Raw genomic sequence first — 17,092 nt, forward strand, 5'->3', positions numbered from 1 at the left:
TACTTCTTGACACGGTCCTCCTCCTACTGCGATTTCGTCCACTTCTCGACATGGTCCTCCTCCTACTGCGACTTCGTCCACTTCTCGACATGGTCCTCCTCCTACTGCGACTTCGTCCACTTCTCGACATGGTCCTCCTCCTACTGCGACTTCGTCCACTTCTCGACTTGGTCCTCCTCCTACTGCGACTCCGCCCACCCCTTTGTAATATTTTGTTTTGACTCGTTTCTCCTCCTATCATCCTTCTGGTCCCGTGTTGACTTGGTTCTCCTCCTGTCATACTTCTGGTCCCGTGTTGACTTGGTTCTCCTCCTGTCATCCTTCTGGTCCCGTGTTGACTTGGTTCTCCTCCTGTCATCCTTCTGGTTCCGTGTTGACTTGGTTCTCCTCCTGTCATCCTTCTGGTCCCGTGTTGACTTGGTTCTCCTCCTGTCATCCTTCTGGTCCCGTGTTGACTTGGTTCTCCTCCTGTCATCCTTCTGGTCCCGTGTTGACTTGGTTCTCCTCCTGTCATCCTTCTGGTCCCGTGTTGACTTGGTTCTCCTCCTGTCATCCTTCTGGTTCCGTGTTGACTTGGTTCTCCTCCTGTCATACTTCTGGTCCCGTGTTGACTTGGTTCTCCTCCTGTCATCCTTCTGGTTCCGTTTTGAGTAGGTTTTCCTCTTGGCATCCTTTTGGTCCCGTTTTGACTCAGTTTTTCTCTTGTAATGATCTTCGTCCCGTTGAGACTAAAAGGTTCCTTTCATGTCACGTGTGTCCAGCATGGACTAGGGTCTTAGCCAACGACCACTTTGACGTCATATATCTGAAAATGGATAATTCACAAAAAATCAGTTGTCACTGAAAGGTGCTTTTCAGTTAGTTATAACCTGTTAGCAAATGCATTTGCGCAATTAACCACTCTCGGAAATGTTAAATTACAATAAGTATGAGTTTTGTTAACAGATATATGGATTCTCAGCAAGTCAGATGATTTTATTTCGCTAGCCACTCTCTTTAGAGACTAGAATAATGATCAATGAGCTCAAAACTGCATCCAAAGTGAGACAACTTACAAACACTTGTAATCCAAAAATATTCTTCGCCTGTGTGTTCAAAAAAATAGCGAATTCTTGTTTACATGAGCCGTCGACGAAACATGAAGTACTTAGAAACATGGAGCTACCGATGAAGATACCGAGGTCTAGGTTGGTGTCACAACAAACAGAGAAAACCTTCTAGGTGCATCATGTTACTGGACACAATGATTTTAACTGTAAAAATAGAAGAAGAATACACATATAAACAGGTACAGATGTCGATCTATCCGTGAACAGTTAATTCGTACGAATGCTCACAATAAAATACAAGCAAAGAGGTTAATCAGTCGGCATTGTTGTCGATCACGTTTGTTTGTTAGTCTGCAACACAGATTAAAGTAGTGTGTATATGTGTGACGGTCTATGTGATCGCTGAACTTTGGTATTGCCTTAGTAAAAAATAAAAAAGGAATCAAAACATTTGCACTGAAGGGTACACTCTCTGACTTACATGATAGGTGGACTACAGGTGTCTGGAAGGTAGGCTACCCGACAGGCTGACAGATTTCCCATTGTGTCCACCCTATTTAACTGGTGCTAAATATAATGCTTACTTAACTGTAGTGAGTTATCACCATACTCACGGTGATGAATAAACATTAACCTTTGATCATCCTTATTGCATACATCATGACTGGCGAAAATCTATTCCCCAGCAGTAAATTTCCCATCCATAATCTTTTTACTAAAGAAGGGCCGCATGTAAGTGTTTAACTGTGAGATTCGTTGTATATCAACCTTTCTGTCTGTAGTCATGTGAACACAAAGTATTAAGCATTCTGCTACACGTGGAAATATGCTTGACTAATTCCCTCATGATGATGATGAGCATCATCGGCGGATAAACGAGTGAATAGACGACAACTCGGACATGCACCGCCTTGGCACAGCCAGCTCACACCCATCCACCCCATCTCATCCACCACCACCCTCCAATCCACCCAAATAACCGAGATGGGTAGCTAACTTTATAGAGGGTTGAGGGAAGGTGAGGCAGTGAGGAGAAAGAGATGTTCACTTCCCTCGCATAAAGCTCGCCCTAAGAAAAATGAAGTCACTCTACTCCATAAACAGCCCAACCAAATAAAAGTCGACATTCACCCTTTTATCTTCTATTTTTTACGCCTTAATCCCATCATTACTTGTTATCTGAGTGCAGTGTATCTCGTATTCTTATCTCTCAGCAATCTCTCCCTTTCTCGTTATCTATCGTGTACGTGCACGCGGTTGTGCGTTCTTCAATCAGTATACGTGTAAGATAAAGGTCTTTTTTGAGTTTACACAAAACAATGATAACATATACCTCCTAGATATCAGTTTCTTATTTTAAGCGCAACTTAATATCGTTTGCACAGACTCTCTGTCAAAAGACAACCGAACCCATATTAGGAAACTCTTGTTATTAAACTCTTGTAGATAGTGTTTCAAGATTGCAAGTCCATTAGCTAGTGAAAAATGTCATTGATATTTAATAGCAGTGTTTTTAAATGTTGTGAATGTTTATATTTATATAAAATTAAATCCCCGTCCATGACATGATGTCACATCCGCATACATACATATATATGCACACACAGATCTCTTACATCCTGAAAATTTTAAACGCGTTTTCGAGTTCCTTTTATTACAATTTTATTACAAGGTCCCCATTACAGCAAAGAAAGATAAAGATACCTAAATCTTTTTTTTAAATAATGAAAGAGTTGTAACTTAATTATATCATTGGGTCGGCATGCATTTTTGCTATTTACAACTTTACACAGTATTTATGTACAGTCGAACTTCCTGAGGCCACTAAACATTCAACACAGTGGGCTCATAACACTTGTATTATCTCTCTATTATCTCATCGTTCAAAGATCTTAAAGTCCTTGCAGACATAAAAGTGAATAAATGAGGCAGAAGAGAGAAGACTAGAGAATCGATGATATAAGGAACAGGCCGAGATCGGTACACGGACTTTTCGCCGACGGACGTTTCGCCGCCGGACGTTTCGGAGCCGGACGTTTTGCCGATCGGACGTTTCGCCACCGGACGTTTCGGAGTCGGACGTTTTGCCGACCGGCGTTTCACCGCCGGACGTTTCGGCGCGGGACACTTCATTTCGGCATTTCGCGCGGGACCTTTAGCCGAAGTCAAGTGTGTGACGCCCCTTAGCTCACACATTTCTCTCGCCATTGTATCAATGTATCAGTGAACTCTCTCTCACTATCCCTCCTCATGTGAACCGTTAGCTCACACATTTCTCTCGCCATTGTATCAATGTTTTTTCTCAAAGCTGTTGCGCATAATCTGTGACAATCAAAGTGAACTGTCTGTGAAGTCTGTGTGTAAAATTTGTTTGAAATAAAGAATTATTGTGTAATCTAGTAGTTACTTTCATTCTTTGAGAAGTAAGTAAGCTCTCTCTCTCTGACATAATGCGGCGAAACGTCCGGCGGCGAAACGCCGGTGGGCAAAACGTCCGACTCCGAAACGTCCAGCGGCGAAACGTCCAGTCGACAAAACGTCCGGCTCCGAAACGTCCGGCGGTGAAACGTCCGTCGGCAAAACGTCCGCACACGCCGAGATCAGAGTGCGGAATCAAAGAGACACATGCAACAGAAATTTGTAGAAATTTCAAAGATCAAATAAATGAGGACAGAGAAAACAAGAACTTCGGCAAAAATCTGTTGGATTAAGAGAAGTAGGGAGAGACAATTTCAAGAAGTCATGATGATGATGACGACGATGATGATGTGCATGCTGATGGTGTTGAAAGGTAAATGAGGAGACACTGGATGGAAGGGTAATCAATGCGGGGTGGGTGACTGCTAATACCGATCACACAAACACTGTAACCACCAGAGACAGATGAGCGACAACTAATACAACCAGTCATCTAAAGCAGACCTGGGCAAGAGGCGGCCCGCGGGCCGGATCCGGCCCGCCTCCTGTCTCTCACCGGCCCGCCCGCTGGCGAAGGGATAGTGTATATACTATCTATACAGTATTGGGTAAAACTGAGTTAACTATATAAGTCCGGCCCTCTAAAACCATTCCAATTTCTCATGCGGCCCCTTGTGAAAATTAATTGCCCACCCCTGATGTAGGCCAATCAGCTTATCACATCGTTCCGAGAATGACATTTAGTTTTGGTTTATTTTCTTGGTAACCTCTAATGCAACTGTATAAAGCAAAGAATCATCGATACAAAAGTAAAACTGCTTGTCATTTTGTGACGGTGAGTTCTCCGGGTTTTCAACTTTTATTTTCTTTCAAACCACTGACAGTTTTATATAACGGGTTAAGATTCTTCTCTTAATCATCATTACAATGATTTTTCAAGTTTAGATGATAGTACCTCATTCTATCCGCGAATTGGTCGGTTAAACGATGTCGCATCAACGGTTTCTTAAAAGATGAAAAAAAAATCATCATGCACTAGGTCCCAGTGTATATTCTTGATCAGGAAATTTCGGCTGCAACATGTAAAACATGTGAGTTCTCAGTGTGTGAATCTTGATGTGACTCTCAGGTATGACTTAAGTACCCGTGACAGTGACAGAACAAGACAGGCAGAAGATGGCGGACAAGGAAAGTGAGCTGTACCAGCACAACCTCAAAGTTCTGAACAATCTAGACATTGGAGACCTGGTGGAGTTTGGGAGTAAAGTTTTCAATCATTGGGCCGTCTATGTAGGTTAGTGATGTCCATGTTAGTCATTTACTGACATCCGTGTGACTGTAATAGTCACAATCATGTAGGTTTGATATTTAATATTTGTAGGTAAGTTGTTATTCAAGTTGGTGCTGATGATGTTAAGGTTAGTATTTGTGTTAATGTTAATGTTAGTAGGGTAGCTGTGCTCTGATTAATTGATCAGTGCTTTAAATAAGTATGATAATATTACAGACAATAAATGATGTTGATTTTTGCTGTTTATTATTAAAGTTAGGTATTTGATGTTAATGGTACTGGATTAGGGGGCTAGAAGCTTAGTTTAGAAGTACTGCCAATGACACACCTGGAAAGGTGTTGGTGTTGCTACCAGCATTTGACTGACGAAGCTTAAAAAAATGAAGTCTACAAGGGGAGATGCTTATGAGCGATTACATCCTGGCGGTGTGCGAGCTTTCTTGACACATAATCAAATTTTATGATTACTACAGTGATTATTGTTTCTAGGTAACGGGTATGTGATCCACCTGGTAACAAAAGAGGAGAGAAAAAGTTTTCTCCAGGGAGTGTCGTCCCAACTGAGACGTTGTACAAGCCTCTTGGGATCCGGTAGCAGCTCGATGCTATCAGACACCGCCAGCTCCACCGAGGGCTTTATCTGGAAACAGAGGTTCTTCGATGTAGCTGAGAAGAGAAGGGCAAAGAAAAATAACTTGTTGGATGGCAACTTCCCGTGAGTTTTCTTCTCTGAAGCAATTAGCATAGTGTTACAGCCGGTATTAGTTTGCATTAATAATGAAATAATGAAATGAACTGGAATTTTTTCGATCAATCTCAAATTATTTTTTAAAAAGTAGTGTCATAAATGCACTTCTTAATTTTTGTGTAACAAGCTGGTTGTTGACTTGCAGACAGATTTTATTTACTATGTAATTTCTTGGTTCGTCAGAACATTCAGTCACATTTCTTAAGCTGGCTGGTTTTATAGTGTGGGTCATTTTATTGTAAATTACTAGCTGGGAGGGTTTATTTCTTAAATATTTGATTGATTGATTGATTGATTGATTGATTGATTGATTGATTGATTGATTGATTGATTGATTGGTTGATTGGTCAGATCATTCGAGCCCAAGGAAATTGTGGATAGAGCAGAATCCATGCTGGACGAAAAGAGACTGGAGTCCATGCTGTGCATGGAGGATGGCACAAGGCGAGAGATGTCTATAAATGGTATGAATGGTGACAAAATGTTTTACGATGTATTCAGAAACAATTGCGAGCATTTTGCGACCTGGTGTCGCTACGGAGTGCCCACAAGTGTGCAGGCAGAGAAGGCAGTCGAACGTCTGAAGTCTTTGGTTACTGGAGTTGGTATTGGTGTTGGTGTTGGAGTTGCTGGAGTTGGTGTTGCTAGAGTTGCTGCGGGGGCTTTAGTTGCTGGCGGTATGGTCGTTCTCAAGTGGATGTTCAAGTAACTGAAGCTATTGGAGCTACCTCCATGGGGGAATTCTTCCATTGGCTCTAAAATATTGTTTTGGAACTATGGACTTTAATCATCATCATCATCATCATCATCATCACGTGCACAAAGTATTCCTTTTATTCATGCAATCTTCCGCGTGGCAAACCTATCATTACCATGTTCACGACAAACTGATGATCGTGCCATCCAGGGAATCAACTGTTTCGTCTTCTAAACGAGTTTATTTTTTGTTACACTATGAAGAAGCTATGAAATATATTTTAAAATGTCAGGACATACATCGGCTGATTATGATCTTTTAAATTATATTCCTTTTAAAGGTAGACGATTCAAATTAGAACACGTAATGTAAATATTGATAAACTTCTAAACGTGCATCCCTGCTGATAAGAAACTTGACCCATGTACTGTATAATCTATCACTTTTGTGGATTTCAAATCAGGTCAAGCAAACTATATGTGAAAGATTTTCTATTATGTGTTTTTATTATGCGGTAATTACAATATTTTCTCATATTCAAAACATTTATGCAAGATAGTCATCGAGTAGTAAACTATGTATTTTTTAAAAACATTATCATGTTGATTTTTTAAAAGGTCCTCTCAATGATGATAGAATATTTCTAAGAGAATTGGTTATAGATATTACAGAAATCGCTTCTAATGAAGTGGGGATGATTTCATTTATTAAAGTTTAAGGCTATTAAATGTGATATTGATTTCGTGTAAAAATTCAGCTAATTTGTTTGTCCAGGTGTCATGTAGATTAACGTTTCTCCTGCTTTGAGCACCTTCGCACCTGTTGTTCTCTAAAGAAAGGGAGATAATTTATGAAAAGATCAGTACAAAGTTTTTAAGGGACATAAGCAAATAAGTGACTAATTTATGTACTAAGTGGGAACATTTCGGAATAGTCGAGTGTTTCAAGTATTTGGTGATGGATCGTTATACCAATGGGGTGATTATCCCAGCAGTCTCCAAATCTCGTGCTTGTCTCCCTTGTAATCGAGGTATGCCTACCAGGCAGGGTTGCTCAGGACATGAATTTATGACCTCTAGCGGCGTATGGATGTGTATATCAAACGTGTAAATAACCTAATATGATATGAATTATCTTTAAATAATCAGTTGATAAATGATGCTGTAGATTACTCCTGACCTTTTGTGATACTTGAATGTAAAAAAGATTATGGTTTGAAACGATAGTACTCTCAGGCAAACCCACCACCCTTCTTATTTGGACAAATACTTAAATCTTACACGAAGGAGGTAAAAGTGGAATGTTTGTTAGTTGCTTTCACGTGGACATAGTTGAAGTTTTTGGAATGTTTGTTAACGAGGAAGATATTAAAACGAAACGTAACGTGAGATAACTTATATCTGTCCCTGATAGAACTTAAATTTAGCTTTTATATTTTGGTTGTTTGTCTTATCCCTCCTGCCTGGAGATTCTACAGTATATGATCGATTATAATCCCAAAATATATTTTTAACTCAGACTGCAAGTCAAAGTGCTGCTCAGAGAAACTTCACGATAAGAGAAATTCTGCGACATATTTTGTACGGTTCTGGAGATGGTTGTCATCAACAGAATTGACATAATTTCCCAAACATTTTTGCACCTTTTAAATCTGTAACAAGCATTTTCTGATTACCTTGTCACAATGCTTGAACGCCATTTAAACTGCTGATCTGCTAAATAAAAGCTAATTTTAACGATTTTCATGGAGTTTTTATGAATTTAGCTTGCATGAGAAAAATTGAAAAGGAACGCTTGCTTGCAGTTCTGTTTTATGTTAAGTTTCAGTTGCAAAGTGCACTCCCTGTGTTGGATGAGGTGGGCAGTGGAATCCCCCACATTTAAGAACAAAATGTTGATGGACACTCACATAACATAAACATAAACAAATGAGGAGGCATGACATTGAGATCAAGGGAGATAAGCAATGACGTGATGTGCCTGTCTGACGTCCCGAAAACAATCACATCAAAACGCATTGAGCATTGAAGGATGGGAAGGACATCGGCCCGCCTCTTGTAGAGAAGGATAGAGACCAAAGTTGTCCTCACTCAGTTCGCTTGCTGTCTTCTCTTCGCTCTTTTTCTTAACCTGGGATAAAATAAATGTGCAACATGGGTATCGCACCATCAAGCATTGGGGTTAGGACACCAGTTCTCTAACCTCTGAGCTCTCTGCTTCTTCTGTTCTATTTGGAATCGCAAGTATGCGGTTCTATTGAAACCCGAACTGCTTTAGCTCATCGTTTTCTATCACTTACCACTAGCTAGATGCGAGATGGATGGACTGGCCCCTTGAGGCGAACCATAAAAACGTTTCTAACTTCCCCCACTAATAAAAAAATCAAGTGAATATCGCTTTGTACTTTTGGATTTGTTTCAATTGTTTGCAAAGGGATGCTCCTTTTGGGGATTTTGTTAATTTAAAATAATTATTCTTTAAATAAATTACAAAGGGGATACAAACAATTATTTACAGCAACAATCTATCCACGAACGATCATTATTCGCTCTTTCTTTGAATGATGACGAGTTTAGGTGTGCATCTAAAGAATAGAATAAGTATTCATCCCACCTTGGGAATTTAGTGTTTTTCACTGACCTTCGTTAGTCATTAGCTATAACATCCACCACACTTGACCTTTAAACTTCCTTGATTACAGGACCAGTGTGGTGTGGTGACACTATGCTTTGCAAACTGCTTGAGGTGCTTTTCAAACGTTCTTCAGTTATTGTTTTAAACCTTTTCTTTTTGGATAATGCTGAAAAAGTCGAGGAGTTCTCGTTATTCAGTTACTTGTTTTTTAGTTTCAAGCATTGAATGGTTCTTGTTTAGTGAAACTATTCGTCAACAACAACAACAATAACAAAATAACACAAAAACCACTTGCAAGTTTGTAGCTTGTGTTGTCTAGTGCTTTATTCCTTTCTTTTTCTCTTTTTCTGTTATTCTTTGTCTTTTTGTACGTCATTATTTAAAAGTACTATTCAGAATTTTTACTCCATTTGCTGTAACATTAACAAAACATCAGTTACAGTTTTCTTAATAAATATGTGGCCAAGTTACTAGACTATGGAGAAAAACAATCGCAAGAGAATTCACTTGGATTTGAAGATGTTCCATCAAAACTTTTCATTCAAATATCATAACTTAGTTTTACCACCTTCCCTTTCCAATTACTTCTCCCTATCCCCTTCCTAACTAAATAAAAAAAATTTAAACAAAATACACAGCAGGTTTGTGACAGTCTGTCTGTCTGTCTGTCTGTCTGTTTGTTGGTGAGGTCTTGCAGTTCTGTGTTAATGCCTGTTAACAGATCTCTGACGTCTGTAGACGCACACAGAAACAGACACAAACACACACACACAAACACACAGACACAAACACACACACAAACACACACACACAAACACACACAAACACACACACAGACACACAAAACACACACACACACACACACACACACACACACACACACAAAACACACACAAACACACACAGACACACAAAACACACACACACAAACACACACACACACACACACACACACACACACACACACACACACAAACACACACACACAAACACACACACAGACACACAAAACACACACACACACACACACACACACAAACACACACACACACAAACACACGCACAAACACACACACACCGCTAGAAGTTCACGCGCTGCCGACAGTAAAGCTCTCTAACAAGGGGAGCTCACCTGTCCTCACTGCGCCCCCACTCACCCCACTCACCCACTACGTACTCACTGTTTGCTCACAGCTCAGGCGGCGTGCACGTGCAGCTGATCCACTGTGTGGGACAAGTGCACCGACAGTCAATACAGCGCTCGGCACACTGCTGCTGGTGCTTAGCAGCTTTGTTTACTTCACTGCAGTTGTTTACTTTACTGCAGTTGTTTACTTCACTGAAGTACGCAGTAGGCTGCACGCGGTATTGGCACGTGTTAATTAGCATCCTTCTTTTGTCTTTACTGCCACTGTGGAGTGTGCGTGTGTGTTTGCGTGTATGTTTGTGTGTTTATTTGTGTATGTGTGTGCGTGTTTGTGTGTGCGTGTTGGTGTGTCTTTTGTGTATGTGTGTGTGCGTGTGTGTGTGTGCGTGTGTGTTTCGCAATAACTGTCGACAGTAAACTCGAGTGACACAAGACAAATAGAAGGAGGACCTCGCTGTTATAAATGTTGGAGGAAATGTTTGCTGCCAGTAGGCGTGACAGTATGCGATGTATATATATATATCTCAATGTCTATATATATATCGATATTTCTGTGGCCTCACACATTCCCAACGTCTGCCTCTTGAAGTCCTAGTGCCCTTGAATTGAAGAAAAGATAAAATAAGAAAGAGCAGATGAGGATGAAGAAGTCCGCGGAGACATACTGTACACGTGTCAGCGTGCAGCACGTGCGGCGTCTCCAACACGCGCTGCTTTGAATCATTTCATGTCATTTGATGATCGACTCACAGATGTGATGTGAGAGGTTTGTCGTTCTCTCACCTTCTCACTGCCTGCAGTCAGTCACACGCACACTCACCTCCAGGGTGTCCACCATCAGCAGACACCATGAACAACTTCAGCGCTGTCCCAGCAGCGCCTGGCCTCATACCCTGGGACAATCCACATGACATCCTCACTCGCACCCAGTACTTAGTGGCGGTCTACATCTTGAACTGTGTCATCAAGCCTGTCGTCGTCGTTATCGGCCTGCCGTCCAACATCATCAACTGTGTGGTGTTCTGGCGCCAGGGACTTGGGGACCGCATGAACGTCTGTCTCTTGGCTCTGTCCGTGGCCGACCTCGGCCTCATCACCATGTGTGCGATCTTCGGGATGACATATTACATCGAGAGGGTTGACCCGGTCACGTGGGATGGCCTTTACGCTTTCTTTCAAGCTTACTTAACCGGAGTGGGTCAGGGGTTCCGCACTGCCTCTGGATGTATCACCACGGTGATAGCCGTGGAGCGCTGTCTGTGTGTCGTGTTCCCCCTCAAGGCGGCCTCTTTGATCCGCACCCGCACCATGGCGGTGATGATGGTCTTCATCCTTTGTTTCTCTCAGGCGGCCCTTTTCACGATGCCCGCGCGATTTGTAGTACTTCGAGTTAATAATACCTCGGCAAAGTTCGGACTTGTCAGTTCTGAGTTGTTTATGAACAATCAAGTTTTCTTTACAGTTCTAGAAAACATTGTGATGATGAATGTCATCCCCATCGCCACATTCGTTGTCGTTGCCGTGTGCACCGCCCTGACGGTGGTCAAGCTGAGGGCCGCCATGACCTGGCGGAAGACGACCAGCTGCAGCAGTGAGGGAGGTCAAGGGCAGCACACGGCACTGACCAAGATGCTGGTGCTGGTGTGCTGTGTCTACATCCTCACCACCATCCCCTGGGTCATCTTCTACCTCGCGAACGTCACAGTGCACGAGTTTTCTCTGGTGGGCCAGTACTACAATTTATACATGACCTCCATCGTCACGGTCTATTACTTCCCTTATATCAATAGCTCCCTCAGTTTTTTCGTTTTCTTTGGCAGATCCACCCGCTTCCAAAAACACGTTTTACGTTTGTGTTGCGATTTGTCTAAGTTTCAATCGGCAAAAGGACGGACAACAGCTGCTGTGGGTTAGACGCTGTACCAGATGTCATGTGGTTAGTGTCACGTGGTTAGACACTGTATCAGATGTCACGTGGTTAGTGTCACGTGGTTAGACACTGTATCAGATGTCACGTGGTTAGTGTCACGTGGTTAGACGCTGTACCAGATGTCACGTGGTTAGTGTCACGTGGTTAGACGCTGTATCAGATGTCACGTGGTTAGTGTCACGTGGTTAGACGCTGTATCAGATGTCACGTGGTTAGACGCTATACTGAGACGCGCACTCTCTGTCTCTCACACACAGACTTCTGTTTCTCTCTCTCAGGTAAACTGTCAGGTGTAGAGCAAAGACAACGAAATGGATGTTGATAACGACAGGTATAACTGTCTACTTATTATGTCACATGAGCATAAGTATGACTAATTATTATGTCATATAACACCTTAAACAACTTTAGTTTCATGAGTACGAGCTTGATGATGTTTATTGTAGCAAAGAAAGGAATTGTAAACATTCAATGTTGTAAACTGCCAATCGGTGTCAAGAAAACAGACGAGGCGCCCTCTAATGGCGGACAGTCTAAGAGCAGCCGCCATGTACACAAGTAAGAAAGATTTTACTGAATTCCTCAGGGAGTTGGTGCAGGTCATGTCCTTTATACACAACCAAGCAACATTATCTTCTCGCTCGCTACTCTCATTATCTTCTCGCTCGCTGCTCTCACAATGCTGATACTTTATTTTCTGAGATGATAATGGACTTTCGGACTACATACTACATACTCATGTTAGGACAAAGAGGAGTTGTGTTCCAGGCGATGAATACTAGAAATAATTAACACTTATCACAATGTAGAAACCGACTGTCAACATGTATTTTCATCTTTCAACATCATAGATGTTGGTGGCGGTATGAATGTAGAACTCAAACTTTATGTGGCATGTTGAATATTTCAAACTATTTGACAGTCAAGCAGGCAGCTAGGTATTGGTGAGACCTGCACTGGGGTGTTGAAGGCTGATAACAATCATATCGAAGACGTTGTTTGTCATACAATGTATCAGGTTGAAGTTAAGAAATGTAGAAGGATCCATAGTTAACATGGCCACCAGCCGTTATTTTTAATGAATAGATGCTAAAGTAGTTCTAACTTAACTTATCGCAGAAACATTGACTCACGGAGGACAATAAATGTCGGTAACAAGACGGTTAGACCACTTTAGGGTATGCTAGACCTCTACCGGTGTGGGATTTAACTTGTCCCAAGATGCTTGTGGAATATTTGGTAATGAGAAGTAGTATTGATGAAATTGAAGACTTTCTGTGTTCTGCTGAAAGTTAAGATCGACTTCTGTGATCTGTGGCAACGACAGTGACGATGATGGCCTGTTCTTCTACTTGTCTTGGATCGGGTGGACACGCCTGTCTCTACACTCTGCTGTACTTACAAATAGAATGGTATAGATGGACTGAAAGACAGACATTGAGATGGTTCACACGCCAAACGCTTTGCTTTTCTGTTTCTGAGAGCTGATTGAATACACAAGAACTGAAAGACAGAAAGACGATTTACAATAAATTAGCTCTTGAGTTATTTGAAATTTCTCGCTAGAGTGTACCGGTTGACGGAGGGACCTCGCTAAAGGCCGCAGGTGACACGGCTAACCCCTGAGGGAGATCTTGAGAGGCTAGACCCTCGACAGTGTCCCGAATGACGGTCTTACACAGTGTCGTCCCCGGGTGACATGGGTGACGTGGATAACGTGGGTGACACGTATAACATGGATGCCATAGATGACATGGATGAATCAGATCAGCTTGCGCTGCTTGACTGCTACGTTAAGAGGTTCCTTGTGTCCCTTGAGGGTAGAGACCGCGCTCCTTGCTAAGGCATCGGTCTTGTGCTTGTATGTAAGGGAATGTTCACGAGGTGGGAGACTGGTCTTGTGCTTGTATGCAAAACGTTTTTCTTGTTGCTATTCACCCCCAGTAGAGCATAGGGCCGCAACCACACGCCGCCATCGGACCCGGTCCTGGGCGTCCCTCTCCAGTTGGGACCATGTCATGCCAGCTGTCTCTGCCTCTCTGTGGACTGATCTCCTCCACGTCTGTCTGGGTCTCCCAACCCTGCGCCTCCCCTGGTGGTTCCAGCCCAGAGCTTGTCTTGTTAAATTGTCGGCTGGCTTTCATAAGGTGTGACCGATCCAGCCCCACTTCCGCTTCCTGATGTCTTGGCTGGCAGGTGTTTGGTTGGCTCTCTCCCACAGGTCTGTATGGGAGATCTTCTCAGGCCATTTGATGTTAAGCATGTGGCGCAGACATCTGTTGACGAATGTCTTTAACTTGTTGGTGATGGTATTCGTCACTCGCCATGTCTCAGATCCCTACAGAAGGACTGACTTTACACTTATCTTAAAGATGCGGATCTTGGTGTGTAGAGATAATGCAAGAGATTGCTTATGGGATATGTAAGGGACTGGTCTTGCGTTTGTATGTAAGGGAATGGTCTTGGGAGCAGTTTTCTTAAGAACACGGAGAGAGAAAGTGATAGCATGAGAAAGACAAAAGAAAAGGGGATACTAGAGAGAGACATAATGAGGTTAATAGAGTTGCATCGAGGTTAATAGAGAAAAACATGAAGAAAATATGACTGTGAGCAACAGATATAAGCAATAAATATACGGGTATAGGATGAAAGAGTTCATTTGCTGTCCTACCTGAGCTGATTTACTTCTCTCGTATAGGGTTCTGATTTTCCAGGTCTCTATCCTGGTTTTTGTCTTGGCCGTGAGAAGATGTGGCGAGCTGGCTTCCCGAGGGCTTTCACCAGCATACGTCACAGGCCCTGGTGGAGGGATCTTCCCGTCCAGGCTCTCGTTGTCCTTGTGGTGGATTTCTTTCTGTAACAGGGGTTGTTTTACAGGGTGGGGTTGCTAGCCCCACGACCAACCCTTCTCCGTCATCCGGGCTTGGGACCGACAGGTTACCCCGGGGGGTTTCCAAGCGGAGTTGAAAGATTACGAAGACTATAGAATACAACACACAGACGCACACACATACACACTCTACATACTACAGACTGCCGGCATTCTCCTTTATTTTGTGTTTACTTGGACAACCATTTTAGCCACGTGATCGGGACTACAATGCATCGGAGGTTGGTGGTGGTGGTGGTGGTGGTGGTGGTGGTGGTGGTGGTGGTGGTGGTGAGAGTGGTGGTGAGAGTGGCGACAGTGGTAGAGGAAACTAGAGAAAGCAGTAGTGGTAAGTTCTTGTCAAAGAACATGTTGTAGCAAATACCTACACAGCGTCAATCGTGCTATCAAATAACTACATAGTGTTTTACAAGTAAAATCTTGTCTTAAAAGGAAATAATTAATAATTAATTACTTCTCCTTCACATCGCCTTGTTATTATCAAACGATTTACTTTTCCTTTCACATCAATTATTATTATTACACGAGGACGGCTGGGATGTAATTCAGTTGCTACTGATTGTGATCAACGCTCATAAAATACCAATAAAAAAATTAAAAGCCAATTTTTTTACTTATTGAACTCAAAATTTTCTGTGGAGAGTGACTGATACTTCATGGCAAAGGCTCAGTTAAAGAATTCTGAAAGAACAGAATTAGGTGTTTAAAAAATAAACAGTCGTTGGCTAAAACACTCCGAAATTTTTATTTTACTACCAGAGGGTGGGGAAGTAGTAGTTAGGAAGTTCTGAAACGAGGGGGGACGAAGGAGGGATTGAAGGCGCTGCCCTAGGGCTACATGGGGAAATCCGTGTTCATCATCAATCGTATACTGATGACACGCAGCTACACAGCTCCACTCCCCCACTAGTCTCACTCTTCTGTCAGCACCATACAAGTCTGTCTTCATGTAGCCAAAGACTGGGTGGTGTCAAAAATACTGAAGGAGGATAAAGCGGAAACCCTCCAACGCTCGAGAAGAGGAAATCACTCATCGCTCGTCAGTCCACCCAATCACATCAAGGTGGAAACAACCAGCATTCCTTGCTGTCATCCGTCAGGAACCTGGCATTCATTGTCACTGCAGACATGACATTTGATGGACAAGTGACAGCTGTCTGTCAGTCTATCTGCCTATAATGACAAGTTACAGCTGTCTGTCATTCTGTCTATTATGATAGACAAGTTACAGCTGTCAGTCTGTCTGCCTATAATGACAAGTTACAGCTGTCTGTCATTCTGTCTATTATGATAAACAAGTGACAGCTGTCAGTCTGTCTATTATGATAGACAAGTTACAGCTCTCTGCCAGTCTGTCTATTATGATAGACAAGTTACAGCTGTCTGTCATTCTGTCTATTATGATAGACAAGTTACAGCTGTCAGTCTGTCTGCCTATAATGACAAGTTACAGCTGTCAGTCTGTCTATTATGATAAACAAGTGACAGCTGTCAGTCTGCCTATTATGATAGACAAGTTACAGCTGTCTGCCAGTCTGTCTATTATGATAGACAAGTTACAGCTGTCAGTCTGTCTGCCTATAATGACAAGTGACAGCTGTCAGTCTGTCTATTATGATAAACAAGTGACAGCTGTCAGTCTGTCTATTATGATAGACAAGTTACAGCTGTCTGCCAGTCTGCCTATTATGATAAACAAGTGACAGCTGCCTGTCAGTCTGTCTGCCTATAATGACAAGTTACAGCTGTCTGTCAGTCTGTCTATTATGATAGACAAGTTACAGCTGTCAGTCTGTCTGCCTATAATGACAAGTTACAGCTGTCTGTCTGTCTATTATGCTAGACAAGTTACAGCTGTCAGTCTGTCAGTCTGTTATGATAGACAAGTTACAGCTGTCTGTCAGTCTGCCTATCATGATAAACAAGTGACAGTTGTCAGTCTGTCAGTCTATTATGATAGACAAGTTACAACTGTCTGGCAGTCTGCCTATTATGATAAACAAGTGACAGCTGTCAGTCTGTCTATTATGATAGACAAGTTACAGCTGTCTGCCAGTCTGTCTATTATGATAGACAAGTTACAGCTGTCTGCCAGTCTGTCTATTATGATAGACAAGTTACAGCTGTCAGTCTGTCTGCCTATAATGACAAGTGACAGCTGTCGGTCTGTCTATTATGATAAACAAGTCACAGCTGTCAGTCTGTCTATTATGATAGACAAGTTACAGCTGTCTGCCAGTCTGTCTATTATGATAGACAAGTGACAGCTGTCAGTCTGTCTATTATGA

At 42.3% G+C, this 17,092-nt stretch overlaps 2 protein-coding genes and 1 long non-coding RNA gene across 3 annotated transcripts; 2 read left to right on the plus strand and 1 right to left on the minus strand.

Moving 5' to 3' along the window:
* Positions 1-573: 573 nt before the first annotated feature.
* Positions 574-1,978, minus strand: LOC112575649. The gene is made up of 3 exons (XR_003101682.1): positions 1,531-1,978; positions 1,056-1,253; positions 574-805 (listed from the first exon to the last, which is right to left on the minus strand). It is a non-coding gene; the product is annotated as an uncharacterized LOC112575649 (long non-coding RNA).
* A 1,821-nt stretch (positions 1,979-3,799) lies between these two features.
* On the plus strand, positions 3,800-7,943 carry LOC112576212 (HRAS-like suppressor 3). The gene is made up of 4 exons (XM_025258507.1): positions 3,800-4,302; positions 4,597-4,761; positions 5,248-5,473; positions 5,858-7,943. Exons 2-4 carry the CDS (start codon positions 4,644-4,646, stop codon positions 6,213-6,215), a joined length of 702 nt encoding a protein of 233 aa, XP_025114292.1. The 5' UTR covers positions 3,800-4,302; positions 4,597-4,643; the 3' UTR covers positions 6,216-7,943.
* Positions 7,944-10,829: 2,886 nt separating this feature from the next.
* LOC112575646 lies at positions 10,830-11,898 on the plus strand. Its single transcript, XM_025257623.1, has one exon. The coding sequence runs from the start codon at positions 10,834-10,836 to the stop codon at positions 11,896-11,898; it is 1,065 nt and encodes a 354-aa protein (XP_025113408.1). The 5' UTR covers positions 10,830-10,833.
* Positions 11,899-17,092: the final 5,194 nt, after the last annotated feature.

Source organism: Pomacea canaliculata, linkage group LG11 (genome assembly GCF_003073045.1).
Source record: "Pomacea canaliculata isolate SZHN2017 linkage group LG11, ASM307304v1, whole genome shotgun sequence".
In the NCBI taxonomy this organism is placed as follows: Eukaryota; Metazoa; Mollusca; class Gastropoda; order Architaenioglossa; family Ampullariidae; genus Pomacea; species Pomacea canaliculata.

Coding starts and splice junctions, on each gene's coding strand:
- LOC112576212 (XM_025258507.1), top strand. CDS start 4,644: ATGGCGGACAAGGAAAGTGAGCTGTACCAGCACAACCTCAAAGTTCTG. Junction 4,762..5,247: donor TCATTGGGCCGTCTATGTAG/GTTAGTGATGTC, acceptor TATTGTTTCTAG/GTAACGGGTATGTGATCCAC. Junction 5,474..5,857: donor TTGTTGGATGGCAACTTCCC/GTGAGTTTTCTT, acceptor TTGATTGGTCAG/ATCATTCGAGCCCAAGGAAA.
- LOC112575646 (XM_025257623.1), top strand. CDS start 10,834: ATGAACAACTTCAGCGCTGTCCCAGCAGCGCCTGGCCTCATACCCTGG.